This window comes from Papio anubis, chromosome 9 (assembly GCF_008728515.1).
Source record: "Papio anubis isolate 15944 chromosome 9, Panubis1.0, whole genome shotgun sequence".
In the NCBI taxonomy this organism is placed as follows: Eukaryota; Metazoa; Chordata; class Mammalia; order Primates; family Cercopithecidae; genus Papio; species Papio anubis.
Genome location: NC_044984.1, coordinates 2,705,545 through 2,730,516, shown reverse-complemented (window position 1 = coordinate 2,730,516; position 24,972 = coordinate 2,705,545). Strand labels below are relative to the sequence as shown.

The 24,972-nt window shown below is 52.8% G+C and overlaps 1 protein-coding gene and 1 long non-coding RNA gene across 47 annotated transcripts in view; one reads left to right on the top strand and one right to left on the bottom strand.

Moving 5' to 3' along the window:
* Nucleotides 1-216: 216 nt before the first annotated feature.
* Nucleotides 217-24,972, bottom strand: part of CACNA1C (calcium voltage-gated channel subunit alpha1 C) — a 729,498-nt gene continuing 704,742 nt past the window's right edge. For 12 of the 46 annotated variants that reach the window (XM_009217709.4, XM_009217714.4, XM_009217711.4 and 9 more), the window contains 9 exons: nucleotides 23,588-23,689; nucleotides 21,003-21,130; nucleotides 20,357-20,491; nucleotides 17,784-18,136; nucleotides 14,889-15,017; nucleotides 12,622-12,728; nucleotides 12,180-12,283; nucleotides 9,486-9,818; nucleotides 217-7,236 (listed from right to left, as the gene is read on the bottom strand). In XM_009217709.4, coding sequence (XP_009215973.2) covers nucleotides 6,937-7,236; nucleotides 9,486-9,818; nucleotides 12,180-12,283; nucleotides 12,622-12,728; nucleotides 14,889-15,017; nucleotides 17,784-18,136; nucleotides 20,357-20,491; nucleotides 21,003-21,130; nucleotides 23,588-23,689 — 1,691 coding nt within the window. In that variant the 3' untranslated portion in view covers nucleotides 217-6,936. Of the gene's footprint in view, nucleotides 7,237-9,485; nucleotides 9,819-12,179; nucleotides 12,284-12,621; nucleotides 12,729-14,888; nucleotides 15,018-17,783; nucleotides 18,137-20,356; nucleotides 20,492-21,002; nucleotides 21,131-23,587; nucleotides 23,747-24,972 lie in introns of all 46 variants that reach the window. The other 34 variants (XM_017946463.3, XM_017946469.3, XM_009217712.4 and 31 more) reach the window with 5 other exon arrangements.
* Nucleotides 6,975-17,788, top strand: LOC108581257. The gene is made up of 3 exons (XR_004176273.1): nucleotides 6,975-7,067; nucleotides 8,038-8,626; nucleotides 14,955-17,788. It is a non-coding gene; the product is annotated as an uncharacterized LOC108581257 (long non-coding RNA).

The following is a 24,972-nucleotide window of genomic DNA, read 5'->3' as shown; positions in this document are numbered from 1 at the left end:
ACTCTTTCCTGAGAAGGAAGAAATAGGGGATGGATTAACTGCTGAATGGACTTAGGTATTATCATTGGATTCATATTTCCTGTGTTCTCTCCAGTCTTCTTCCTTTTGGAGATCCCAGACAATTGAGATAACTGAGTGAAGTTTGTTTTTGCGACCTCTAGGAAACAGGAGAAAGGAAGAAATATGGAAGAGGGAAGATACAATGAAGCCAATGTAGACATTGTTAAGAAATTTATTTGCAATTCTTATTTTTTGTGTTTTTTGTTTGTTTTTTAAATAACATCATTCCTTAGATAAAAATGCAATCTTACAGGAATATACAATAGCGTCTCACACAGAGATGACCCTGAAGCTCTCCTTGAAGGGTTGCCCCTTCTAGATTCCCTGGCCTTTCTCGAGGGTGAGAAGGCCATCAGGCGAGGCCTCTGACAATGGGATTATTTGAGGATTACAAACTGTACAATGATATTTACAACAGTAAGACTGTGAAGTCGTGGAGCCTGGAGGGGAGGATGTGGGGGTGTGTAGGGGTGTGGGGAACAGTGACAATGGAGGCAGTGCCCATCTTTCTGTGCCTCTCTGATAACAGGCATGATACAGATTGGTTTGGCGGATGAAGGTGGGTTTGAGCAGGAGGACACGAGGAGAGGGGAGCTTTATCTGGAGCCTTTCACTGGAGGAAAGTTTTGCATGGTAGCTCTGGTGGATTAAAATGAAACAGCAATATTATGAGAGTAATAGACCTTTCAGTGCTTCACCAATGGGGAATCTGTCACCCTATTTCTTAATGAGCGTGTGTGTTTTGCCATGGGTTATTCTCATCTACTACCATCACAGACTTGTCCAGACATGCTCATCTCTGTTTCCCATGGCCTCATTGCAAGGCCTCATTCCCATCAGGCTCTGGGAGAACAGCATGCATTCTGGGCAGGACAGGACATGGAAATGGGGTGGTATATAATCTGGCTGGGATTCAAGAGATGGATTTCAGGTGTGGGGATGGGCTGCAGCTGGATGCATAGGTGGCCTGAGCAGGAAAAGAGGAGGTGCGCACAGCTTTGGGATGCTGGAGACACCTCCTGAAGGAGATCTTTTTGCACAGGACTGTGTGTTTACAAATCGTCTTCCCTTGATGTGCAAGTTCTTTCCTTTCCCCCTTTTAAACATTGGTATAGTTTCTCCATGTTGGGAAGTCTTGGGGTTGGGTGCTATGTACAGGATCCAGTGACCCACTCTCTTTTGCTTCTTTTCACTCTATAGGAGAACCTTCTTTTTTCTCCTGGCCAGTGGCCAGGAGAGGTTTCCTCAAGGAGGTCCCTGAATCCTGCAGCCTCAGGTTCCTTGGCAAGGGAGTCACTGCTTGGCCTGGTGCCTGCTCACTTCTTTTTCCTAATTCCCTTGGTAATAAACTTGAGATCTCTAAGAATTCCATAACGGGAATTCTCCAGACCCAAACAGTGAATAAGAATCATTCTGTCCATTTCTACATTTCCTCACATAGAAATGACCCACTCTTAAAAAACCTACAAGCTCTTCCACCCAGAGCTTTTTGATAATGACCTTGGTTTGAGGTGCATGAGTGAATTTTAGAAATGAATGTACAATGTATGTCTGATTCACGCCAGGGGAAGTGGCATGGTGCCCTTTCTGGGATCCCTACAAAGTCAAATTCCTTAGATTCTGAGAATTGGGGTGCATGGGATGCCCTGAAAAGGTGGGGGTGTCCCTGTGTAGCAGCCAGTAACCTATCTGAAGGGAGAGGACTTGGCTCTGGTGATGTAACATTTCAAACCTCAGTGTAATTACTTAGTCTTCATCTTTTCCTCCTCATTCTTAGTAGAGATGTGGGAGAATTTTCATGAAAAATGCTAACTCTGACTCCTCTCGGTGCTCCACAGATGTGTTACCCTTCATCCACTCAGCTGCAAGATCTAGAGTGCCTGGACGCTTCTCTAATACCCCACAAAGACCACGGATCTTTGCCACTTCAGGTACTTTGGCTCAAACCTCTTAAAGTCATCCCAGGTAAAAGTGTTGATTGTAGTGTTCTCTCAATGTACATAAATAGAATGTATCTCATAATAACAGGAGGTTCTGATGGTACTACTTCCACCCGAGGGAGCCACTCTGCTGCGCCCTCCTTGTCTGTGGATACAGTGCTCACCCTTGCAGGAGCAGGAAAGTCCCTTATCTAGAGCTCAACCCCAGCCCTTGTGCCTTAAAGGTGTGTGTCCTAGGGAGGTGGTTCGAGCATCCCCCACAGTGATGTGGAGATGTGGCAGAAACCCATTCACCTGTTATACTGGTATCTGGCTCCACAAAGAAGAGTTTCATCGCTTTGACGTAAAAATGAATTGATGAATGAAGTTAAGCCCAGAAGTGGCTTCACAAAGAGGCTGTGTAAGCATCTCCCCATGGGACTCCCTTCCACGCACCGTCTTTCTCACTAGGTGTTGGGAAAGACAGAGAGCTGGGGCCGGGGAGGGCAGTGGGAGGAGGAAGCTCTGCTTAGGGACAGGGAAAGGTGCCCCATTCCTGACAGTTGTAGGACTCTTCTCTGCCTCCTATCTTCCCCCTCAACCTCCTCAAATCGTAGCCGCTGGAGAACCTGGACTCTGGTGGTTGAGGGCCTCCCTGTGAGTGAGGTGCGGGCTTCCCTGCCTGCCTTTGCACAGGAGCCTGTGTCAGGTGGCACCTGGACCGCATGAGGGCAGGGACATCAGCAGAGAGGGACAGGGCGGCAGACACCCTCACACCCCGCCAGGTAGGCTGACGTGGCTGGGACAACACCCCCAGATGGAACGTGTACTCTTCCCACCTTCCCAAATCCTTGAGATGTCAGCGGCTCCACCACACGGATCACTGTGGGTGGGTGAGCTGAATACGTCCTTCCACGAACTGGGAAGAGACCCAGAGGGAGTCAGACTATGCCCTTTTCTGGCCTCCATTCTCCTCCCAGTCCTCCCTGTGCTGACATCTGCCCCAGAGGCAGGTCTTCGTTAAAACGTGGAATTGGCCCGGACTGCATCAGCAAGTATTTGCCTCCCCTGGGATTTAAAGAGGTCTTCTGGGAGTCAGCAGCCCCTGTTGTGGCCTCTTTGCTGAATTGTTTCTAAATCCTCAACAATGATATTTCAATTATTCTAGGCCTCTAGGGACGGAGATGCCATCATCCTCCTTTGCCACCTTTCCCACGATGAGGCTAAAAACCCTGATGACCAGGGTTCCACTCTATCCCTGACCTACATTCTTGTTCTACTTCTTTGCCTTTAGGAGTGGTGGCTGTGTCTCTTCAGGACTCCATAAAGTAGCCACCATCCTTTGGGTGACTTCCAAAGTCCTCATTTTCAAGGTGTCCCTATTTCTCAGGAGATGAACTTGGGCATGGAAAGGGCTGCGTTTCCTGAGGTTGCCCCCCGTGTCTTCAGCTGCACAGTCAGGAGACATACTGGATGGAGAAAAGCTGGGAGAAAAAAAACAGGCAGCTTCACTCCAGATAAGCACCTGGACTTTGGAACTGGGAAACAGAATGAGAGTCATTGCCTTGCTCTTTTGAATGGATTTCCCAGAGTGAGACCTATTGGATTGAGAAGAAGGAAAGGGGTTATAATAATACCTTCTGAATCAAAGCTGGGAAAAATTCTCTAAGGTCTGGAAATGAAAGAGGCAGGGCTGGTCAGAGGACAAAGAATTAAGCTGACCAAACTGCAGACCTTAAACTGTTTCTTCAAGTCCCTTGGGCCCTTAGCCCCTGGCTGTTTTCTCCTGCCACTTGGGGGCTGTCAGGAGGGGTATGGAAGATGTGACAATTATGTTTTACAAGGTCATGGGGAAAATTCCATTTTAGGTGGAGAGTAGACATCACTCAGAAAACTGTGGATGCGGTTCATTGGTGTCACTACTTGTGCCAGTCTGTTCTGATGACAGGCGTTTTACACCAGTCTTATTCTAGATCGGAAGATCAGTCTCGGACAGTCCTCCTGTCCTAGACAGGGAACGCCCGTGTGTACCTGCGGGTAGAAATCTTCGGAACTTTACAAAGGGATGATACCTAAACTCAATTTCTAGAGGACCTTGGTGGCACTGAAAAGGAATCAAGAAAGTCCGGATGACTTGGGTGTGGATACCCATAAAGAAACTCTGTTTCTAGACTGTGTTAACCGGGGAGTATCAAGTACATTTCTCCACTTTTTCATGAATCAGTCCAGCAAGCTGTCGTAGAGGAATGGACTGTCCCTTATTTTAATTTCTAGCTTACTTATATATGTGCCAAGAGGGGCTGAGGGAACACTAGGACTGAAAGAGATTTAATGGGTCAGTTCTGGGGGAATGGTTGGGTCCAGTTTTCCCCAAAGCAGTCCCTTTTCAGCCATCACTGTTGACATACATTTGAAGGACACAGCACCAAAAGAGTGATGTTCTAGGGAGATACGTGAGCATCAGAGATGCCCCTACAAAATCTGTTCCCACCCCCACTGTGATCTCCGGATGCCTCTTCCCCTGTCCTGGCCTCCTCCTCAGCAGCCCAAACATTAGGGCAAGCCTGAAGGAAAGGCTGCTCCAGAGTGAGGAAGGGATGGAGAAAGGAGCACGCAGAGTTGACTTTCAGATGGATCAGGGTTTCACCCGTTCCTTTCTCGAGCCCCTGCTGTCCTTGCTGGGTAGAGCGGAATCCTGAAGTGAGGATGCCCCTCCCTCCAAGCAGCCTGACTTTAATTTTATCCTCCCGGTTGGTGTACACTTTCCTAAGGAAGCCAACGAGAAAAGTCTGTGTGGTGGGAGTGAAGGCAAAGCCAGCCACCTCCTCCGTGGGGGATGCGGATGCCAGCCCGGTGACTGAGGGCTGGTCAGAACGCCTCCCTACGCCTAACAGTGAAGGCTGTTCTTGGAGAAGTACCAAATCAGATGACCAGAGCAGAGTGGACAGAGTGAAGCCTGGAATAAAATAGGTCCTGGTCTATCACAGCAAGAGGCGGTACGAACATACCCAGCAAACGATTTTGGAAAAACTGAGGGAAACGGAAGCGAACACAAGATATGCAAAACAGTTATGTCCAAACCTGTTTGTGGAGAGCAGAATAATGACTACACTGGTGATACCTTTGCTCATTGTGCAAACTGAAGAAAACTTGTTCCCTTCCCCCAACCACATATAGAAAAGCACTTAAGAGTTCAAAGGTAAAGCTTGTCACACTCCAAATACAAAATGATTTACTTTACATGCAGCAAAATATACAAGAAGTGAATCCGAAAACCAACTTAATTCAATTCATTATATTCGCTTGGCACAATTGCAATTCAGTTTTAAAAAAATATTTGAAAAATACTGAAACTGACCTGAATTCAAGTATAACGGTTTCTTCAACAGAAACATTATCAATGCAATAAAACATTACACGGAATATAGTGAAGCAAAATGCCTTCTTGTGTTTTTCCCTTAAATTTCTGTGTCTTTTTTTTTAAAATACAGTTTTAATGCCAACACAACTCACAATTGTATTTTTAAATGAATATTATTGCATTGTTTTTGCATATCTTGTGGGACAGAAAATGCAGAGAGTTACTGATTCCCATTTCAGAAGCAGAGACAGTGCTTTGTTTTTGCTTTCAAATGGCCCCAGATTCAGATCTTCTCACAGCTAAACCAGAAAGGGGGGACTGCGTAGTCACTGGTGTGCACGGGCACATGGTGTGGGTGCATATACATAGGCAGGACATATGCACACAGACAACCCACCACACACACACGCGTCGCACACACTCGGAGACTCTCACGCATGCTCCTCTCCCAAACCCACCTGTACACCCAGCATTAAAAGGAACCCAACTCTATCACCCACATGTGCAAGACCACATCAAGTGCATTGCAATTACCTTTCCATGAGAAAACCGAACCAAACCAGAACAAAAATAGGTTGCTACCTAAGGAAATGATAACAAATTATTGGGCAAACACAATGGTTGGTAAAACTCTCCTGCAGCGGCTTCTATTGAACCTCCGTGGAAAAAGGAAACCACAACCGTTTAAATAATACAAGAAAACCAAACCGGATGTACATTGGCAAAAGTGAAAACAGAAAGGTGAGGGGGCTACAGGACTTTGTAAACACTCTTCTTCCTCCCCTCCCCCTGGGAAAACAAAATAAAAAATAAAAAACCCAAAACCAAAAAGAAACTGCAACATGCTGTCAAGAAAAGTGTCAAACCACAAAACAAAAGAGCGCTCAGCGGAAGCTCAGCACCACCTGGTTGCGCGGAGCCGGCGGCCCCTTCCCGGCGGCGCAGCTCCTCCCTTGCGCTGCCTACGGGCCGGCGGCTGGCCGGGAGCTCGGCGTGGCCCGTGCCGGTCGGGGGATCCCGTCGCAGGTGGGCAGGGGCGGGTCGGGGTGAGCGGCACCACGGCCGGCCCGACGCCCATCCCCAAAGCTCCGCGCCCCTGACGGCCGCCTCCTCCCTCTCCGGGCCGGGCTGGGGTCCTCCTGGAAGTCCTGCCCCGCTCCCTTCTCCAAATCCGCGGGACCCTGGCTCTAGGGAGACAGCGAGGCTCGTACAGAATATGTGCAAATGGTTTCTACAAGCAGAGTCGAAAGACACCCGTTTGCTGTAGGGTCCTTTGGGTGAGGGCGCGCGGGAAGCCGGGGTGCTCTCCCCGCAGAGGCGCGGCCGGGCCCGGGGCCTGCGGGCTGGGAGAGGGCAGGCGCCTTCCTCGCGCCCCGGGACCCTCGCCGCCTCCTCTCCCCGCCTCTGCAGACGCAGCCGGGCGCCTTCCTCCCGGAGGGCGGCTCGCGCACCCAGGCTCCGCGTCTTGTCCCAACAGAAATGAATGAAGACGCTGTTCCGGTTAACTCCAGGTCACGAGAACAGTGAGGCACTTCTGAAACGAACCCATTAGGAACATTGAAACAAATAAAAAAAGCCCGCATCTGGCAGCGCCCACTACAGGCTGCTGACGTAGACCCTGCTGTCCTGGAGCTCCTCCTCGCTCAGGCGCCCCCGCGCGCGCGCACAGCCCGCGTCCTCTTCGCCCCCGGCTCGGTCCTGCCCCGCGTCCCTGCAGTTCACAAAGGGTAAGAGGGCGCCATTGGGGCTCTGCGGGGCGCCCCCGCTGAGGATGTTGTCGGCCGCGCTCTCCATCTCCTCTATGGTCATGTCGCAGGCGTCCGCCAGCTCCTGGGTGGTGACCTCGATGAACTTGGGATCTTGAGCGAACTGCCCCAGTCCTTCAGAAATCAAGACCTGAAGGAGCGGGGTGGGAGCCATGAAGAACCAAAGGAACATTATTCCTGGAGCCCAGCTCTTCTCTTGAGGGCTAGAGCCAGGGGTATCTGGTGGGTCACTCGGGGAAGTGTGCCTGTGCACGTGGCCCTGTGTGTGTTGGGAGGGGCACCCACAGGGAACAAGTAGAGATGGAGCATCTGCCAAAAGAATTAGGGATGTGCAGGCCAGAGAAGTTTTGGCTGGGGTGGTCAAACACTGTCATCAAATATATAAAGACTTGCTAATGGCCCAGCACCGTGGCTCACACCTGTCACCCAGCACTTTGGGAAGCCCAGGCAGAAGGACTGCTTGAGCCCAGGAGTTCGAGACCAGGCCCAGGCAACACGGGGAAACTTTGTCTCTACAAAAAATTTTATAACAATTAGCTGAGCGTGGTGATGCACACCTGTGATCTTAGCAAGGCCAGAGGCTGAGGTGGGAGGATCATTTGACCCCAGCAGCCCCAGGCTGCAGGGAGCTGTGACTGCACCACCTCACTCCAGCCTGGGTGACAGAGTGACAAGCTGCAGTGAGGTGTGACTGTACCACCTCACTCCAGCCTGGGTGACAGAGTGACAAGCTGCAGGGAGCTGTGACTGCACCACTACACTCCAGCCTGGGTGACACAGCGAGACCCTGTCTCAAAAACAACCAAAACAAAACCCACAGTAGGCTTGGCTCTCAGAGGGACCAGGGAGGCCGCCCTGCTGCTACCTCAGCAGATCCCAGCCTGCCTCTCTCCCTTCTGACACCCACCGGACCTTTATACTATTCTTTCAGAGAAACCGTTCTCCCTGGTGAAACTGCTGAGACAGGCCCACTGCCCATTGCCTGCCACCGCCTTTCTAGGGGTGAGGTATGTGTGCAAACACGGCGCATGACCCTGCCTTGCTTCTGCTGGGAAGGGCCAGCCAGTGACCCTCAAACTTCTCTGTCCTCCCCACCGGCTGCTTAGTGCCTGGCTATGGGAAAATCGGCTCCTGAGCCAGGGGGTGGGGGGAAGCTGAGTGCAGCCTGGCACTCACTCCTCCCAGGCATCTGTCTGTCTTGCTCCTTGCCCACGCCACTTCTTCTCTCCTTACCCTGCGTAGTTTTTCTTTGGCACTCCTGACCTTCCTGATGTGTTATGTATGTGTGTGTTTATCATCTGTCTTTCCTCACCATGATGCGAGCTCATGAGAGCAGAAGCTCTGTTTCTCAGCTGTGTCCTTGTACCTAGAACAGCGCCTGCACATGGTAGGCCCTCACGGGAGGTCTGTGAAATGAATGCAGGATGACCAAGGCCACAGGAATATCAGACTTTGAGAGGTAAACCTTGGAAGCCACCTGGTTTAACTCCCCACCTCCTGCACGACAGCCTGATGTCCAGGTGAGCACAGTCTCTGCTTGGCTATGTCTGATGATGGGGGGCTCACTATTTTTCAGGCAAGCGCCTCTCATTTTGGAAGAGCTGTTGGGAAGGTCTTCCTCATGTGAGCTGAAATCTGCCTGCTGGTGGCTCACTGCTCCGGCCTGCCACCCTTTCCCCATTCCACCCGTTTCGAGGTGTAAGAGGTGTATTGCACCCTCCATAGTCACCTCCTCTCCCGGGTTTCTTCCCTAACTCCCTGAACCGGTTCTTCTAGGACATGGTTTCTAGGAACCTTGCCATCCTGGTCATCCTCTTTTGGGTTTGTTCCAGTGTGTCAAAGGTCCCTCATAATGTGGTACCAGGATGGCACTAGACGCTCTGACCAGGCAGAGCACCGTGGGACTGAAAGCTCTCTTGTTCTAGACTAGTGGCTCTCAACCTGGCTGTACATTCAAATCATTGAAGAGCTTTAACAATCATCGGTTAATTTGTCCTGGGTTTCCAAAGCTCCCCAGGTGATTCTCACGGGCAGTCAGGCCTGAGCACCTCGGATCTTGCCTGTCTGTGTATAAAGGCAGCCAGGCTCACATTTGCCTGTTGAGCAGCTGCAGCACAGATGCCTCTGGCCAGGATAAGTTGCTCAGTCCTTTCTGTTGCCCTCTGCAGTGGGCCTCACCTCAAGAGAGCCCATAGCCTCTTGTGCAGTCATGGCTTTCTGCATCCCAGCCCTCGTGCAGCCCTGAGAGGGAGGGTCTGTCCGCCTCAGATACTGACTGCAATGAATTTGGCAAGAGCCAGGTGCCACCTTCTCAGCTCCGCACGCCAAGCCCCCTTGCTGCCCGTGGCCTCTGCCCCTGCCCGTCTGTGAGTCACCTACCGCTTCTACCAGGCTGCTGGCACTGCCGTGGAACTGCCTCCCCGGGGCCCCAGCCTGGCTGGGCACCATGAGGGAGACGGGCCGGGCTCTCCGGGTGGTGCTGCTGTCCCCGCCACCGGGGGTGGTCTCAGCCCAGGAGCCGCAGTGGATGGACGGGAAGCTGCTGTTGAGTTTCTCACTGGACTCGGCGCCCTCCAGCCGCAGGGTGGGGATGGGCTGTGGCGGCCAGCCTCGGCTGCCAGGTGTGGCTGGGGGGGTGGCAAAAGGCCTGGGGAATGAGGCAGGGGAATGGCTTCTCTGGAGGAGGGGGCTCAGGCCTGCCACTGCCAATGCCTGTGGACACACAAGGAGTGCGAGTTAATAGGAGTGGCCGACCCCAAGCAAGGCAGGGCCCTGCTTCTGAGCAACCACTGCTTTGCAGCTGCCACGTCCAGCTAGCTCCACCTGCCTGGCATTCACATGCCATTGTTTCCCCCTCTCGGTCCCTTCTCAACCTGGCATGACTTTCAACCATCTCAAAATACATCTTAGGATCATCTGGGTCTGAAGTGATCTCCTTCTCCTATAACTTCTGAAAGCCGGGATTGGGTGGAGTTGTGGTAACCTGCTTTTAGCCCTGGCCTGGTCACCTGTCAGCTGTGCATTCTCTTGCTCTTGGTTTTGTCCTCAATAGAATGGAGAGCAGGGTGAGGCCTGCATGTCTGTAAAGCCAGAGAACAAATGCTCTCTATCCATCCCCGCTGTGGGGCGGGTGTGAGGTTCAAGTGCAATGAGGTCTGTGAAGAAGCACTGTGCACCCCACAAAGAGTTGGGAAAACCAGTATTTGTGGTTTTAGTTCTTACAGTTAATGGGGCCATTCATAATGCCCTGCCAGTCTCCAGCTCAGGTTGTCTTTGAACCGTTGTTAAATTTGGTGCTGTATTGTGGTTAAAAGATTCACGGCCGGGCGTGGTGGCTCATGCCTGCAATCCCAGGACTTTGAGAGGCCAAGGTGGGTGGATCACCTGAGGTCGGGAGTTCGAGACCAGTCTGACCAACATGGAGTAACCCTGTCTCTACTAAAAATACAAAATTAGCCAGGCATGGTGGCGTGTGCCTGTAATCCCAGCTACTTGGGAGGCTGAGGCAGGAGAATGGCTTGGACCCAGGAGGTGGAGGTTGCAGTGAGCCGAGATCGTGCCATTGCACTCCAGCCTGGGCAACAAGAGTGAAACTCTGTCTCAAAAAAAAAAAAAACAAAACCAACCAACCAACCAAACAAAAAAAACTGATTCACATGGTGTGCCCTCTGTCCCTGAATGTTCTTGAGCATCCTGAGGGTCGGGACCAGGCCTGCCTGGCTGTTGCCATGACGACCTGCCCGGGCAGAAGCTCTGCAGGGTGAGCTGCTCTGATGGGCTGTGCTCCCGGGAGAAAGCGACACCGTGGTGGGGAAAGCCCACCTGGAGGGTCACAGAGTACAGGAGGAGAAAGAGACGAAGAAGAGAGTTTCGTGCCTACCAGTACGACAAGAACAGATAAGTGAAATCGACTTCTAGAAATCTTTTAAAATAGCACACACAGTGTCCCCACATCCTTCCACCTCCTGCCCCGGCCCATGGTGGTCCTCAGCCTGGGGCTCCTGGGTGCCTGGGAATCTGAGAAAAGTGTAAGGCCATATTCATTATTTCGGAAAGCCCAGTGGAAGTCAACGCCACACAGGCTAAGAAAACCTGTTTATTTCTTGGAGCTGAAGTACTATCAACTCAGCCAGGCCACACTGGCCAGCTCATGCTGATTATGAGTTTTGATTGGCAGTTGAATACCTCTGGGTACAAAGCATAAGTCCACTTAAAACACAGGTCCATGCTATAAGACAGTATATCTTTAAAAAGGTCAGACTGTTGGGAAACCCAGGTTTAGGCCTCAGTTTGGCTGGGGTTCATAGACTGGCCTCATATGACACTGAAGCTGACCTCAGTTTGCCTGGGGTTCATAGACTGGCCTCATATGACACTGAAGCTGACCTCAGTTTGGCTGGGGTTCATAGACTGGCCTTATATGACACTGAAGCTGACCTCAGTTTGCCTGGGGTTAACAGACTGGCCTCATATGACACTGAAGCTCAGAGATACTACGGTAAGTTTGGTCCTGGCATCTTGGATTTCACTGTCTCAGCTGGAGTCAGCCATGCCAGGAGACATTTCCTTATAAAATCTCCCTGGACCTGCTTTCCGTGGATGTCATTCCCTACTCATGGCCATGCTGCTGGTGGGTTCTTTAATCACTTCTCTATGTCACTGGATGGACTTTTGTGCAGCACCATTTCCAGGTATGTTCAATCTCTAGGTACAAGTGCATCTTCCTGAATGCCCTGCAGCATAGGCCAGTGTCAGGGGAGTCAGTGGCATCTGTGGCAGCCTAAGAAGAAAGCTCAGGTGGAGACCACAGCTCTGGGTCCTCAGGATCACACAAAGAGCTCCTGTGCACCAGCACTTCCTAGGCCCCCACCCACGATGCTGCAGACCTTGCTGCGGCTCTCACCTGCACAGGAGTGCGAAGCCTTGCAGGCATGGCTCTTAGGGCAGGGGCAGGACGTGCCAGCCATCTGAGACAGGCAAGACCCACTGAGGTCTTCAGGATTTGTCCGTCACCCCCGGGGACTATCTGGCCTGCTAGCAGGAGACAGTGGCCTGTCCAAAAGTGTGAGCTACCTGATGATGAACCAGATGCAAGGGCAGGACTGTCTTCTGAGAGATGTCTCCCCCTCGGTCCTTCTGTCGCTTCAGACATTCCAGGTGGAAGGAGGCCCTTCGACCTGCAAAGCCAGCCAGAGAGCCAGGATCAGGGCAGGAAAACAGGACGCTGGCCTGTGACGGTTTACACTCTGGTGGGGTGCCAGGAGCAGTAACTATGGCCCGAGACACCCCTCCTCTCCCCTCCCCTGGTCTGAGACGTGTTCTGAAGCATCTGTCCAGGGCTCATCCCTGCACACCCTGCCTTTGGATTGTTGTCTCCTTGCTTTGGAAATCCCCCGACTCTGTGGGGCTGGTTTGAGGCAGGCCACAATGGTTTCTCAGTCATCCCTGAGTACCTGACCGGCGTTGTCTTGGGAGTTACCACCGGCCACATCTGGAGAGCGAGGGGTGCATTTACCCAGTGAGGCGGAGCGGAGGAAACCCCTCTTTGGGGATTGCCGGATGTCCCTCTTGTCCTCCTCTGGGAGCGTCAGTTGCCGATTTTCGTCATCCTGGTAGGACAGCCTGGAACAGAGAGCTCTTGGGGCTAGTTCCTGGAGGCTGAGAAGTGGCCGCCCACGGGGACAGCTGCACCCCGGAAAGCACTTTGCTCTGATCCTTAGTGAAGGGATGCCCGCTTTGTGCTTACATACAGGTTTGGTGAATTGCCACCCCAAGAAGTTCTGGCCTGCCCCTGGCGTCACCCCCACTCTTGCAGACCCAGCTTCCGTTTCACCTTGTGCATGGTACCAGTTAAGGTCACCCTGCCCTCAACTTTCGCTGAACGCCTGTACCCCTGGGGGTTGTACCACTCTGGGGGTAGTGAGCAACTCTCCATGTTATCTTCCTCTCCTGAGACCCTCTTAGATTCCTAGTTTGTGGAATTTCCTTGAGGATGGAGACTGGGTTCTTAAGGACCTAGCAGAGTGCCTGGTGCACCAAGCACTCTAGAATAACCAAAAAAGGTTATAATACATGCTCTTCTGATTTCTAGGGTAGGCAGTCGGCGTTTGTTTGTATTCTCTAAAAATCACCTTAGAGAATATTATCTCATAAGGAACTTCAGGTATTTCTCCTGGTTTTACATTGTCTGTGTTTTGCTGAGTCAGAAAAGTAGGCCTGTCACCCCCACCGCCCCGTTTTGCTGATGGGGACACAAAGGCATGGGGTGGTTGAGGGATTTGTCAAGAATCGCTGGTTGGGACTCTTTCCGTGCTTTTCCTTACTCACTGGATTCTTCTTTCTATGCTGGGGAAAAGGAGGCGCTTCTGCTACTCTTCCCATCCAGTTCCTGAGCAGAAAGCACTGGACCCCAGGAAGCCACATGCTGTGCTGGCCTGGCTGCCGCTCTCCCCACAGCCCCATAGTTGGGGGCCTGGTGCCCCCTCCCACCACCTCTAGCCACACCTTTCCTGTCTTCAAAAGCCTGCAAGGCTAGTCCTTCCTCACTCTAAAGTCCTCTCAGGAACTGAACAGACTGACATGCTGGGACGGGTCAGTAAGTGCTTCGTTCCCGCCCTGGGCCCCCGTGAAGCTCCTCCCTGTCTGCATCAGCAGCTCCGGGGTTCCCCGGTGGGGCTGAGGACACACCCTGCATGGTGCCTGGCCACGCTTAACGGTGCTGCTCTTCCAGAGTGGGACAGTGGCTCCCAGCAGGCGGCACAGCCCCCCAGCATGCCAGGTTCTTGACATGCCTGCCCTCCAGCTCAGAAAATAATAGAGAAGTAGGAGCTTCTCTCTAAACCCCTGGACAAGTGTCCATCCCAGGAGCAGGTACACCTGCCGCTGGCCTGCCCATCCCTCCAGGGGGCCCATTTTCAAGTGTCTGCGTGCAAGCCCATGGGACCCAGGCATTTAAACCCCATGCCTCAGTTTCCCTTTCTACAAAATTGAAATGACATATGCCCTGCCTGCCTCAGAGGCCTGTTGTGAGTCACAAATAAAGTAACAGATGAGATGGGGCTTTGAGGGTGAAAAGAGCCAGAAAAGCTTCTGAAACAATGTGTCTCAAACTTCTGTGGATGTCACCCACAGTCCTAAGACGTTTCACAAGGCGACCCCCAGATACACATCTGTGGGCCATTAAGCCAGTGTTTCACAGCACGTGCTTACCTTTGTGACATTTGGCGCGTTCTGATAGTTTCTATTGTGCTGTGCTGCGCCTGCTTTTAAGGGCTAGTCATTAGTGACCAAATGAATGTCACAACCTTCTAAAGAATCTAGATCTGCAGCTAAAATCCTCCAAGAATTCCAGCAAGGAGAAGAAATCTCAGGCCTGGCTTTGCCACCAGTGCCCTCTTCTGGGCAGCTTTATTATAAGCCGTGTCTTGAAACACTTGTGTGATTGTCAATAGATGTATGTGTGCACTGAGTCTCACCAGAAAATGTATTTATGACTGTGTCATACTGCCTAAAATGTTTATAAAACAATGTTCAAAAATTTTCCTGGCGAGGAAAGACCAAGCTAAAAAGGGCATCGTGTGTGTGTGTGTGTGTGTGTGTGTGTGTGTGTGATGGGGACTCCCATTTCACTGAGGAGATGAGAGATACGGTGCAGATGTTTTTTCCATGATCTCCTCTCCTCCTGCAATCAGCCCCAGAGAAGGGATCTCAGGCACCTTCCCCTGACTCCCCAGATTTGTTCCCACACTTGGGTCAGCCTCGGCAGAGGGCAGCAGAGCTCACATGTCTGTGGAGAGCAGGCTGGGCTCACTGCAGGCCTCCGCGTCATGGTTCATCTTCACTTCATAGGTCTCATCCTGAGACGTCTCCTCCGGACCCACCATGGCTGTCTGGCTCTCCCCGGAGTGGCACCTACAATATCCAAGATGAAGAAAAACATGAGGAACTGCTAACCTCCTCCCCTTCCTTCAGCAAGTAAAGCAGCACACACGCACACACATGCATGCATGCACACGTGCACAAACACAAGCACACACAGGTGAACAGGCATACGGTTGCTGGTGCTTTGTTCTCCTGTGATTGCCGATGGATCCGTGGAAGTGTTAAGATTAGAGTGAGGGTCCCGTTTGGGAGAAGGATGTCTGCTGTGGATCCAGGGAGATCTGAGTCCTGACCCCAATTCACTTACCCTCTGGTCCAAGTCATTGGTCCACCTCATACCTCAGTTTCCCTTTCTATGAAATTGGAATGACAGATGCCCTGCCTGACTTAGAGGCTGCCTCCCACTCACCCCCAGCTATGACACCTGCGTCTTTGGCATCTGGCATCGCTGAGAAGTCCCTGGCATCCTATTTTGATGGTGCCCTTGATTCTGACACTGGCACCCTGGGGTAAAGACACAGAGAGGAAGCCTCGCCTAGAGGGGTTTGCTCTCCTGAGCAGAGGGCAGTGAGCCTGAGTCCCTGCTGAGCCTGAATCCCTCCTGAGCTCCAGACCCTCCCACACCAGGCGTGGCTTTCCCTGCTGGGACAGGGTTTTCTGTTCACTGGGTCATGTCTTCTTTAGCTCTGGATCACGAGCTCTTCCTTTTCCTATCTGAGCTCAGCTCAGTGCCTCCCTCTGTCTTGCTTTCTATAGACCTTGCATGCTGGGCCCACTTTATCCTCAGACCCCCCTGAGGGCATCAGGGAAAGCTCCTGGTCCATCGTCTCAGAGCCGAGTGCTAGATCAGTGCCCTGGCTCTGAACATCTCAGGCAGGGTAGAAGCAATTCTCTCTCGAGGAAGAGGAGGACTGCAGACTGCCACCCGCCCCGCAGTGGAAGGAAAGATGAGAGGCGGGAGCTCCAGGAGGATTGGGAGGGGAGGGAGGTGGAGTGGGCTTTGGTGAGGCACGGGGGGAGAAGCTGGAGATGCAGAGCAGCAGCAAGCAGGCAACAGCACTTTTGGGGGCCACCGGGCACAGGACGTGATGGCCCATCCTCAGCACAAGCAACGAGGGCCTGAGCTGCCCTTAGCCTTGAGCTGCGACACAGGGACGAGGGAGCTGGGACGTGGGCTATGCTCCTCTTCTTAACCAAGCTGAGGCTTGATGCCCTGTGTGGTGTTTGTACCCACTGCAGTGGGCAGAGGGAACCGACATTTCATGAGCACTGACTGTGTGCTGGGCACTGTGCCGGGTGCTCTGCATGTATTTTGCTATGTGGAGAGATGTATCTGTGGGGACAAGGAAATCCCCTGGGGTCTCCTCCCCCAGCTCCTCTAAACATCCCTCTCCCCTTATGTCACAGAGGACAAAGCTTCATATGAAAATGCCCTTGGCGGGGGGATTTAATTCACCCTGAGATGCTAAAGACGGACATGGAGCCCTCCTTAAGCAGAGGCTTCAGGAGGCCAGAGGGGAGAATGGGGTGTGGGGACCCAGGACTTGAGTCCTCAAAGGCTGTGGCAGGGGGGTGAGGTTGCAGAGAAGGATGAGGCCCCCACAACAGGTACAGGCCCCCAAGACTAGATGCCTAGATTAGATCCTCTCCTATGCAAAGCCAGCCCTTCAGGCCAGCACCTAAAATCCAGCGCTGAGCACACTGCCCTGTGCACAGAAGGCAGCAGTGCAGGCCTCATGAGTTGAAGGACACCCCCAGTGCTGCTTCTGGGTGGCAAAACCAGCCAACCTTGCAGAAAGGAAAGCAGACAGGGAGATGGTCCTTTAAACTGGCCTGTCGTCTGACACAATTAAATGCCTGGGTCCCATGGGCTTGCATGCAGCCACTTGAAAATGGGCCCTCTGGAGGGATGGGCAGGCCAGCGGCAGGTGTGCCTGCTCCTGGGATGGACACTTGTCCAGGGGTTTAGAGAGAAGCTCCCACTTCTCTATTATTTTCTGAGCTGGAGGGCAGGCATGTCAAGAACCTGGCATGCTGGGGGCCTGTGCCGCCTGCTGGGAGCCACTGTCCCACTCTGGAAGAGCAGCACCGTTAAGCGTGGCCAGGCACCATGCAGGGTGTGTCCTCTCAGTCCCACCGGGGGAACCCCGGAGCTGCTGATGCAGACAGGGAGGAACCCCACGGGGGCCCAGGGCGGGAGGGAAGTCCCACTATCCAGCATGTCATAGCAGTGCATCCTAGAGGCCAGGGGATCAGAGGACGAGGAGAAAAGAGTGAGTCGGGGTAAGAGGTGCAGTCAAGACCTCCAGGAATGATCCTGTGCTGGGCAGAATGGGCCAGTGCTACAGACAGCGCCTCCCCACAGCGGGGTGCCCTCCCCGGGAGGCTGGCTAAGGGGCTCCAGGGAAGCAATGGAAACGCCATTCCCATCTCAGCTGGGAGAAAGGCCAGGTTTGGGCAGAGACTTGGTAAAGGGCAGACAGGATGGTTTCTGTTGTGCAGCCGGAACGCATACATCTGAGGATCACATTGGGCCACTCAGGGAGCATGGGAGAGGAGAGGGAGAACCGGTGCCGCAGGACACTGCTGACTTGCCCTGAGCCTGCCATGTCTGATCAAGGGCAGGACTTGGGAGACAGCACAGTGCCTCCTGCTCTTGCTGGAGTCTGGGGCAGCGACCCCCTGGAAGCTTGAGGGGCAAGTGGCCGACCGAGGCCTCCGTCTCCTCCACTGTCTCCTGAGGGTTGCAACACGTGGGCCCTGTGTGCCGCCTGGGGTGGCCAGCCTCCCACTTACCTTTTGGAGCTGAGCTTCCACGCCACCTCCTGCACCCGGATGGCAGGGGACAAGAGGGGCCCATGGCCCTCCACAGTGCTGACTGTGCTGGGGTAACCAGCGGGGTGAGGGAGGCGACCCAGGGCGGTGTTGTTGGCATTGTTGATGTTGGCGTTGGAGCCAGTGGACGAGTAGCTGCTGGGGGTGAAGGTGGAGTCTACCAGCTTCTCGTGGGACGGCGACTCAGTGTCGCCCTGGCTGCTGCCCGCCTTGTTGATGTGCAGCGGGCGCTGAGTGGTGAAGGTCTGGGGGAAGGCGCTCCGGCCGTCGCTTTGGTAGTAGCTGACGTGGTTGCCGAACAGGCCACCGGCCCTCTATAGGCAAAAAGGAGGGGCAGGTGGAGGAGAAGCCCCTCAGCACCCACTCCTCCCAGAGAACAGACTCCACAGCCAGGTCAGGGAAGTACAGGGCCTGGGAGGGCAGGCTGCCTTATTTTGGGGAGGTCCAGCCCTGCTGGGAGCCAGGAGCACCTGAGGACCTTCTTCACGCCTGGCAGCTTCAGAGAGGGAGGGACCCGGAGTCTCAAGGCTCCAGGCTCCCCTCTGTGGCAGCTGGGAGAACCCACCCACCAGTGGGGATGGGATTGAGCAAGGGGCTGTCGCTGGTACAAGCTGCCCTGGAGGTTTCCAGCGAAGCCCCTGGGCTGGGGTGAGTTTCCAGGGCACGTCCAGGATGGTGGTCCCTAAGAGCAGCCAGCACATCGTGGGGGCGGGGGCTGAGAGAGCAACCAGAAGATTCTAACCAGATTTAAAAAATGGAAATCCAATGTGGTCACGGAGCTAAAAGCTGTGTTGGCCAAACGGTTTTGAATATGAAGAGTTTCCTGCATGACGGTCTTTTTTCCCCTCGGGGACTCGGAGAGATTTAAAACCTGGAGCCAGTGTTTTTCCCCAGTATCATTTTCCTTGTCCTGGGGAAGTGGGCAAGTAGCTATTTGGAAGGTTGGTCCAACCCTTGACATCAGAACATCCCTGAGCCTTGGTGACTGAGCCTTTGGTTTCTGGGGTCTTGTCGGGTTGTGTCACCACCATGCCATGTCTCTGAGGCCACTCAGTGATGAATGGCTCCCAGTGATGAGAATAAGGATGAGGAAGAGACGGAGCAAGGGCCGGATGGGCTCAGCTTGCCCGCTGTGTGTTCCACAGCCTGGGAACTGGGCCTGGGGCCGGGAGAGAGAGGTGTGAGCAGGGCCCTGCACAATTATGGCTGGCAGCTTCTCCCTTGCTATAGAAGGATTTGTAACCAAACACCAGTGGGGTGAGGCAGGCAACACAAGTGAGTGATAAATGCCCCTCATTCCAGAACAGCCTTTTAAATTTTCACTATCGCAACTGCTGGGCAGCTTCAGTCTCCAGGAAAGGAGAGGGAAAGGGAAGGACTGGAGGGGTCTTCGAGACCTGGAGAACAGACGCTATGCTCCATCTCAAAGGGCAACCGCCACTAGGCTCCAGCCCTCTGCTGCCCTGTGGGAATGCAAGCTCAAAAGTGCCAGGTCTCCTGACTTTCCCAAGGAATGCCAGAAATCTTGATTTTGACCTGAATGTGCCAGGTTTTCAATTTTTTTTTTTTTTTTTTTTTTTTGAGACGGAGTCTCGCTCTGTCGCCCAGGCTGGAGTGCAATGGCCGGATCTCAGCTCACTGCAAGCTCCGCCTCCCGGGTTTACGCCATTCTCCTGCCTCAGCCTCCCGAGCAGCTGGGACTACAGGCGCCTGCCACCACGCCCGGCTAGTTTTTTTTTGTATTTTTTAATAGAGACGGGGTTTCACCGGGTTAGCCAGGATGGTCTCGATCTCCTGACCTCGTGATCCGCCTGTCTCGGCCTCCCAAAGTGCTGGGATTACAGGCTTGAGCCACCGCGCCCGGCAGGTTTTCAAATATTAACAAACAAAACAAGCCTGCAGATTAGATGTGCCCTGGGGTGACCACTTTGTAACTTCTATTTTTTTTTTTGAGACGGAGTCTCGCTCTGTTGCCCAGGCCGGAGTGCAGCGGCCAGATCTCAGCTCACTGCAAGCTCCGCCTCCCGGGTTCAAGCGATTCTTCTGCCTCAGCCTCCCGAGTAGCCGGGATTACAGGCGCCCGCCACCGCGCCCGGCTAGTTTTTTGTATTTTTTAGTAGAGACGGGGTTTCACCACGTTAGCCAGGATGGTCTCGATCTCCTGACCTCATGATCCGCCCGTCTCGGCCTCCCAAAGTGCCGGGATTACAGGTGTGAGCCACCGTGCCCGGCCTGTAACTTCTAATGTAGAAGTTTCTCCTAGGAAACATTTCACTTAGGGAGGCGGCTCCTTCCCACTTCGCTGAGAGCCAGTGACACTGGGAGCCACTATTTCCAGGGAGCCCTGCCATGGGATAGAGTCAGGCTTGGAAAAGGCAAAGGGGTGAGGAGACAGCGAATCAGGAAGAGCCTGGAATTGGCCCTCTCCTCTGGTGCAGCTCTTTCCCCTGGACGTTCCCCGCAAAACCCCAGCCCGCCCTCTTGCTCCAAACTGAACTTTATAGAGGCCGAGAGTGCGCCATGGCACCACCCACCCTGAAGATGTCATCTTCAGAAGCAGCGGACACAGCCTCCTTCATGGCCTTGTCCAGCTCCTCCTCAGCAGTGAGATCTCCAGAGATGGCCCGTCGGATCTCAGGCCCGATGTCGTGCAGCGTGCGCAAGCCAGCCTGGAACCCAAGGGGAGGATGGTGAGGACCGTGCTCCCTTTCCTCCAAGCTCGCCAGCCAGCCATAGCCTCGGGCCAAGGCCTGTCCCTCCAGGGCCCTGGCATCCTCCAGCCAGCCAGTCGACCCTCCGGAAGTTTTGTCTGCGTGTGAACTGGGGGCTGGGCTGCCCTCTGATGGAAGAATCCACTCGCCCATCCAGGAGGGATGAAGGCTCATTAGGAGGGGGCACCAGGGGTCAGGGGCTGTCACGGGAGCCTCAGTGAAGTGTTTGCGAGATCTGGGGGCTATGACAGCAGGCAGGACCATGGAGGGCAGTCGGTGGGTGGCAGGTGGGGAAGGGCACATCACCCCCTTCTCACAGCCATCTTTGGAAAGGTCTGGAGTTCTCTGAAAGGTTCCCTCTGCTGGGACCTGGCCTCCAGCCTGCTGGGAAGGGACTGGGACCCTGACTGGAGGTCAGAGGCAATGACCAGGACCTTCCTGGAGTGTGGGCCCACCCCCAGGCCCTCACCTGCAGAGACAGCGCGTTCCTCTGGGAGGGTTTGCCCACAAGGCCCTGCTCTTTGCGCTTCTTGAACTTTCGGAAGTACTCCTGGATCAGGAATGTGGCGTAGAACTTGCCAACGGTGACCTCATCATCTGAGACGTATGGAGAGGGGAGAGGGGGTAAGAGGGAATTCAGTTGAACTTCATTCATTTTTTTTTTTTCAGCATCCAAAACTTTCTAAAACTTTTTAGGTTTAATTTTTTTGGAGAGGTAGTACATTCACAAGGCTTAAAAAGAGAAAAAAAAATACATAAAAAGGCTTATGGTGAAAAGTCTCTCCTGCCACAGCCCTTATCTGCCTAGTCACCACCTCCTGTAGACAATCTAGTTTCTCGAGTATTTTCTCGGAGATTCTTAGTGCAAATTGGCTACGTAAATCGTCAAACATATTCTTAGCCCGTTTTTTTTTTAAGGAAAAGGTAGCCTATCATCAAAATTATTTCCCACTTTTTAAAAAAACTTTACTGATATTTGCTGACTCTTATTTGATTCCAGAGCTTCAAATGTCCCTCATCAATTGGCCCCTCTTCCAAGTCCAAAACAGTTCAGCTCAGCTTGGAGGGAGGGGCTGCTGGAAGGACGGATTTCTTCCCATGGAAGTTTGGATTTTTCTTTCAAACCAGATTGGGTTTTTGTGCCAGGTGGCTTGGCTGCATCCCTGCTGGGCTGGATACCCAAGATTACATGTGACATCATCAGTCCCTGTCCTGGGAGTGAACCTGATGGTGGAGACGCCGTAAGTTCCTACAGGAAACATTTCATGCCTGGTTAGGAGCCCCTTGGCTCCACCTCCTGGTTCACTGTGAAGAGATGCAACGGGCCCAAGAGACAGACCTAGGGGCTGGTGAGGGTTCTCCTACCTGTCCCTCCAAAACAGCCAAATCCATAGCAGTGATGACCCCTCCCTTCTCTGGCAAGCACCCCCTTTCCACGTGGGAGGGAAAAACCCAGGGTCCCCTCTCCCGCATAGTCGGGAAGGAAGAACTGCATGGTGGGACGAGCCTGGAGTCCTAGGTCCCCTGGGGCCTGGGTTTGAATCCTGAATCTGCTCTGGACTCTCCAGGTAACCTTGGGTCAGCAACTTAGCTTCTAAGAACTTTAGTTCACTGAGCAAACTTCACAGAAATGTTGTCAGGATTCAATAAAATGATGTATGTAAAATATCACATGGCACTGGTGAGATTTTCACTTAGCCCAAGTCTGGCTTTCGCTCTGGCAAGTGGTTCTTAACACAAGTGGTGTCGCCTCTTAAGGAGGGCACAGTAAATGTGTGGGATGGTTTTTAGTTGTCAGGGTACTGTGGGGGTGCCACTGGCATTCGGCAGCTCCAGACCTGTCCCTTGAAGTGCAGGCATGTTCTGCAATCGCAGCTTTGCACCCTGCAGGGCTTTCAAGTTTATGCCACACATCCATGATTCTGCTTAGGATTCTCTGAGCTCAGAACATAATTCCATTTTGCAAATGAACACAGGATATTGTTTTGCATGGTTTTAACATACCTAAAAATTTCCAGGAATACAACTGCTGTGTAAATTGACGAAAACTATACCTTGGAGTGTTTAAACTTGGCTGAGAGAGGTTCGCGTTTTGGAAAACTGGATTCCTGATGGCGATGCTCTTTGCGGTGTCTGGGTCACTCACTGTGTCATGTCATGGTTATTCTGCATACGTGTAAGTACGTGTGTGTTTATGTGTGGGGGGCTATTTATACACACAGTTATTTAATACACTGATTTACCCCTTATTTCAAAATGACAGATACAAAGTGTTGACAGTATTCAGTATTGTCTTACTTCCTGTGAACCCAATTGTCTTACTTCCTGTGAACCCAGTTGTCTTACTTCCTGTGTTGTAAGTGTGTACATGAGAAGATCTCATCAGTTAAATGTACCTTCTGGTATAGTTATGCCTGAGTATTTACATATTGGAAATATCTGCTTTTAATAGATTTTATGTTAGAGTGAAGGCATTATATTAATATTTTGGAAATTATATGTATAGGAAAGTTATATTATCTATAATTTTCATTCGGGGTCATAGTAAAGGCAGTATAAACTCTTTGCTATAAAAAGGGATTTGGAGCTTGACAGGGTCAAGAAACACTGCTCTTGGAAGAACAGAAAGAATTTCATCCAAGAGGGGAGGAATCTCAGGGGATTCTCCTTTCCGGGCCTTAGAGCAATCCTACAGCAATCAGGTTTATGGGAAACCTACACTTTGTGGAGTTTCCTTAGAAGTTCTGCCAAACCCCTAAGCATCAGGGACTCGCCTGTTACCCTATGTAAAAAGCAGGGTTGCACCAGATTTCCAGCCTGGCATTCTGTTTCTGAGTTTGTGCAGGGCATTGCACCTGCGTCCCTTCTCACCAACAGGGCCTCTGAGTCCCGCAGGAAGGGTCTGAAGGCAGAACTCCAGCAAGCCTAGGGGACTCAGGAAGCAAGTCTCAGGGGATGCTTCCACATTCTAAGGGTGCCACTGCTGGAGGAGAGGCAGGCCGAGGAAGGCACGGCCAGGTTGTGGCCGAGGCGCGGGGCCCAGGGAACACTCACCGCCTGCAGGAGGCACCACCTGGTCCAGCAGCTTCATGCTGGTCCGCTTCCAGATCTTCTTGATGATGGCCCGCAGCTCCTCATTGGCCTGTTCGAGGTTCCCTGCAGGGCGGAAAGGATCCTCAGCCCCTTGGTGGGCCTCTGATGGGCTGGGTCCCTCTGCGTAAGGTAGGAAGCCACAGATGGTGGCGTCTGCCCCACGCAACCTGACACATCAGTTTCTTTCTCGCTGGCTTCACTTCTCCCCAGTCTTCCCGTTTTCTACCTCCTTCCTCTTCCCCTTCCTCTCTCCACCTTCCTTCCTTCCCCCTTCCCTCTCGTGCCCTGTCCAATGCCATTCCTCTCCCCTTCCCCCTGCCTGTGGCTCAGGCCAGCCAGGGGGCCCCTCCTCCGGCACTCAGTGCTCTTCCTTGTGGACTGAGCCCAGCGCCCGGGCAGGAACAATGGCGGCCATGCGCTCACCAGCTGGAACACGTATGGCCCCGCCATTGGCAGTAGGGGGTCCCCATGGGTGGCATTTCTCATGGAACTCGTTGGGCAGCCACAGGGAACATGGATGATAGGAGGGTACATCTGTCAATGAGGGCTCTGTCCTGAGTTCCCCTGCTTAGATGCCTGCCCTATGCAGCCTCTGGGGCCCCAGCCTTACAGTGGTGAAAAAGGAAAACCGAGCCTCCTGACAGCTGTAAGGGCAGATGTGGGGGACAGCATTCTAAGATGCTCCTCACCAGGGTATACACGCTGCCAAACCCCTGGGCCCCTAACCATCAGAGATTTTACTCCTGAGATTAGATTATATGGCACACGGCACCCTAAGACAGGGAGGTTAGGCAGACCTGACCTAGTCACGAGCCCTTTAAAAGCAGAGTTCTCTCCAGCTGGCCTGGAAGAAAGCAAACACCCGTGTGGGCTGAACTTAGAGAGGCTGCTTCTAGGAGCTGAGGGAGTCCCCAGCTGTCAACCAGCAGGAAAGTGGGGACCTCAGACCTACAATTGCAACAGATGAATCCCATCAACAACGTGATCTCCCCCAGAGCCTCCAGAAGAGACCATGGCCTGATCAATATCCTGGATGTGCCTTATGAGAGACCAGCTTCACCACTGCTGGACTTCTGACCTGCAAAACCATGAGCTAATAACGGGGTATCTTTTTTTTTTTTTTTTTTTGAAGACAGAATTTTGCTCTTGTTGCCCAGGCTGGAGCGCAATGGCGCGATCTCGGCTCACTGTAACCTCTGCCTCCTGGGTTCAAGCAATTCTCCTGCCTCAGCCTCCCGAGTAGCTGGGATTACAGGCATGCACCACCACGCCTGGCTAATTTTGTATTTTTAGTAGAGATAGGGTTTCTCCATGTTAGTCAGGCTGTTCTCAAACTCCCGACCTCA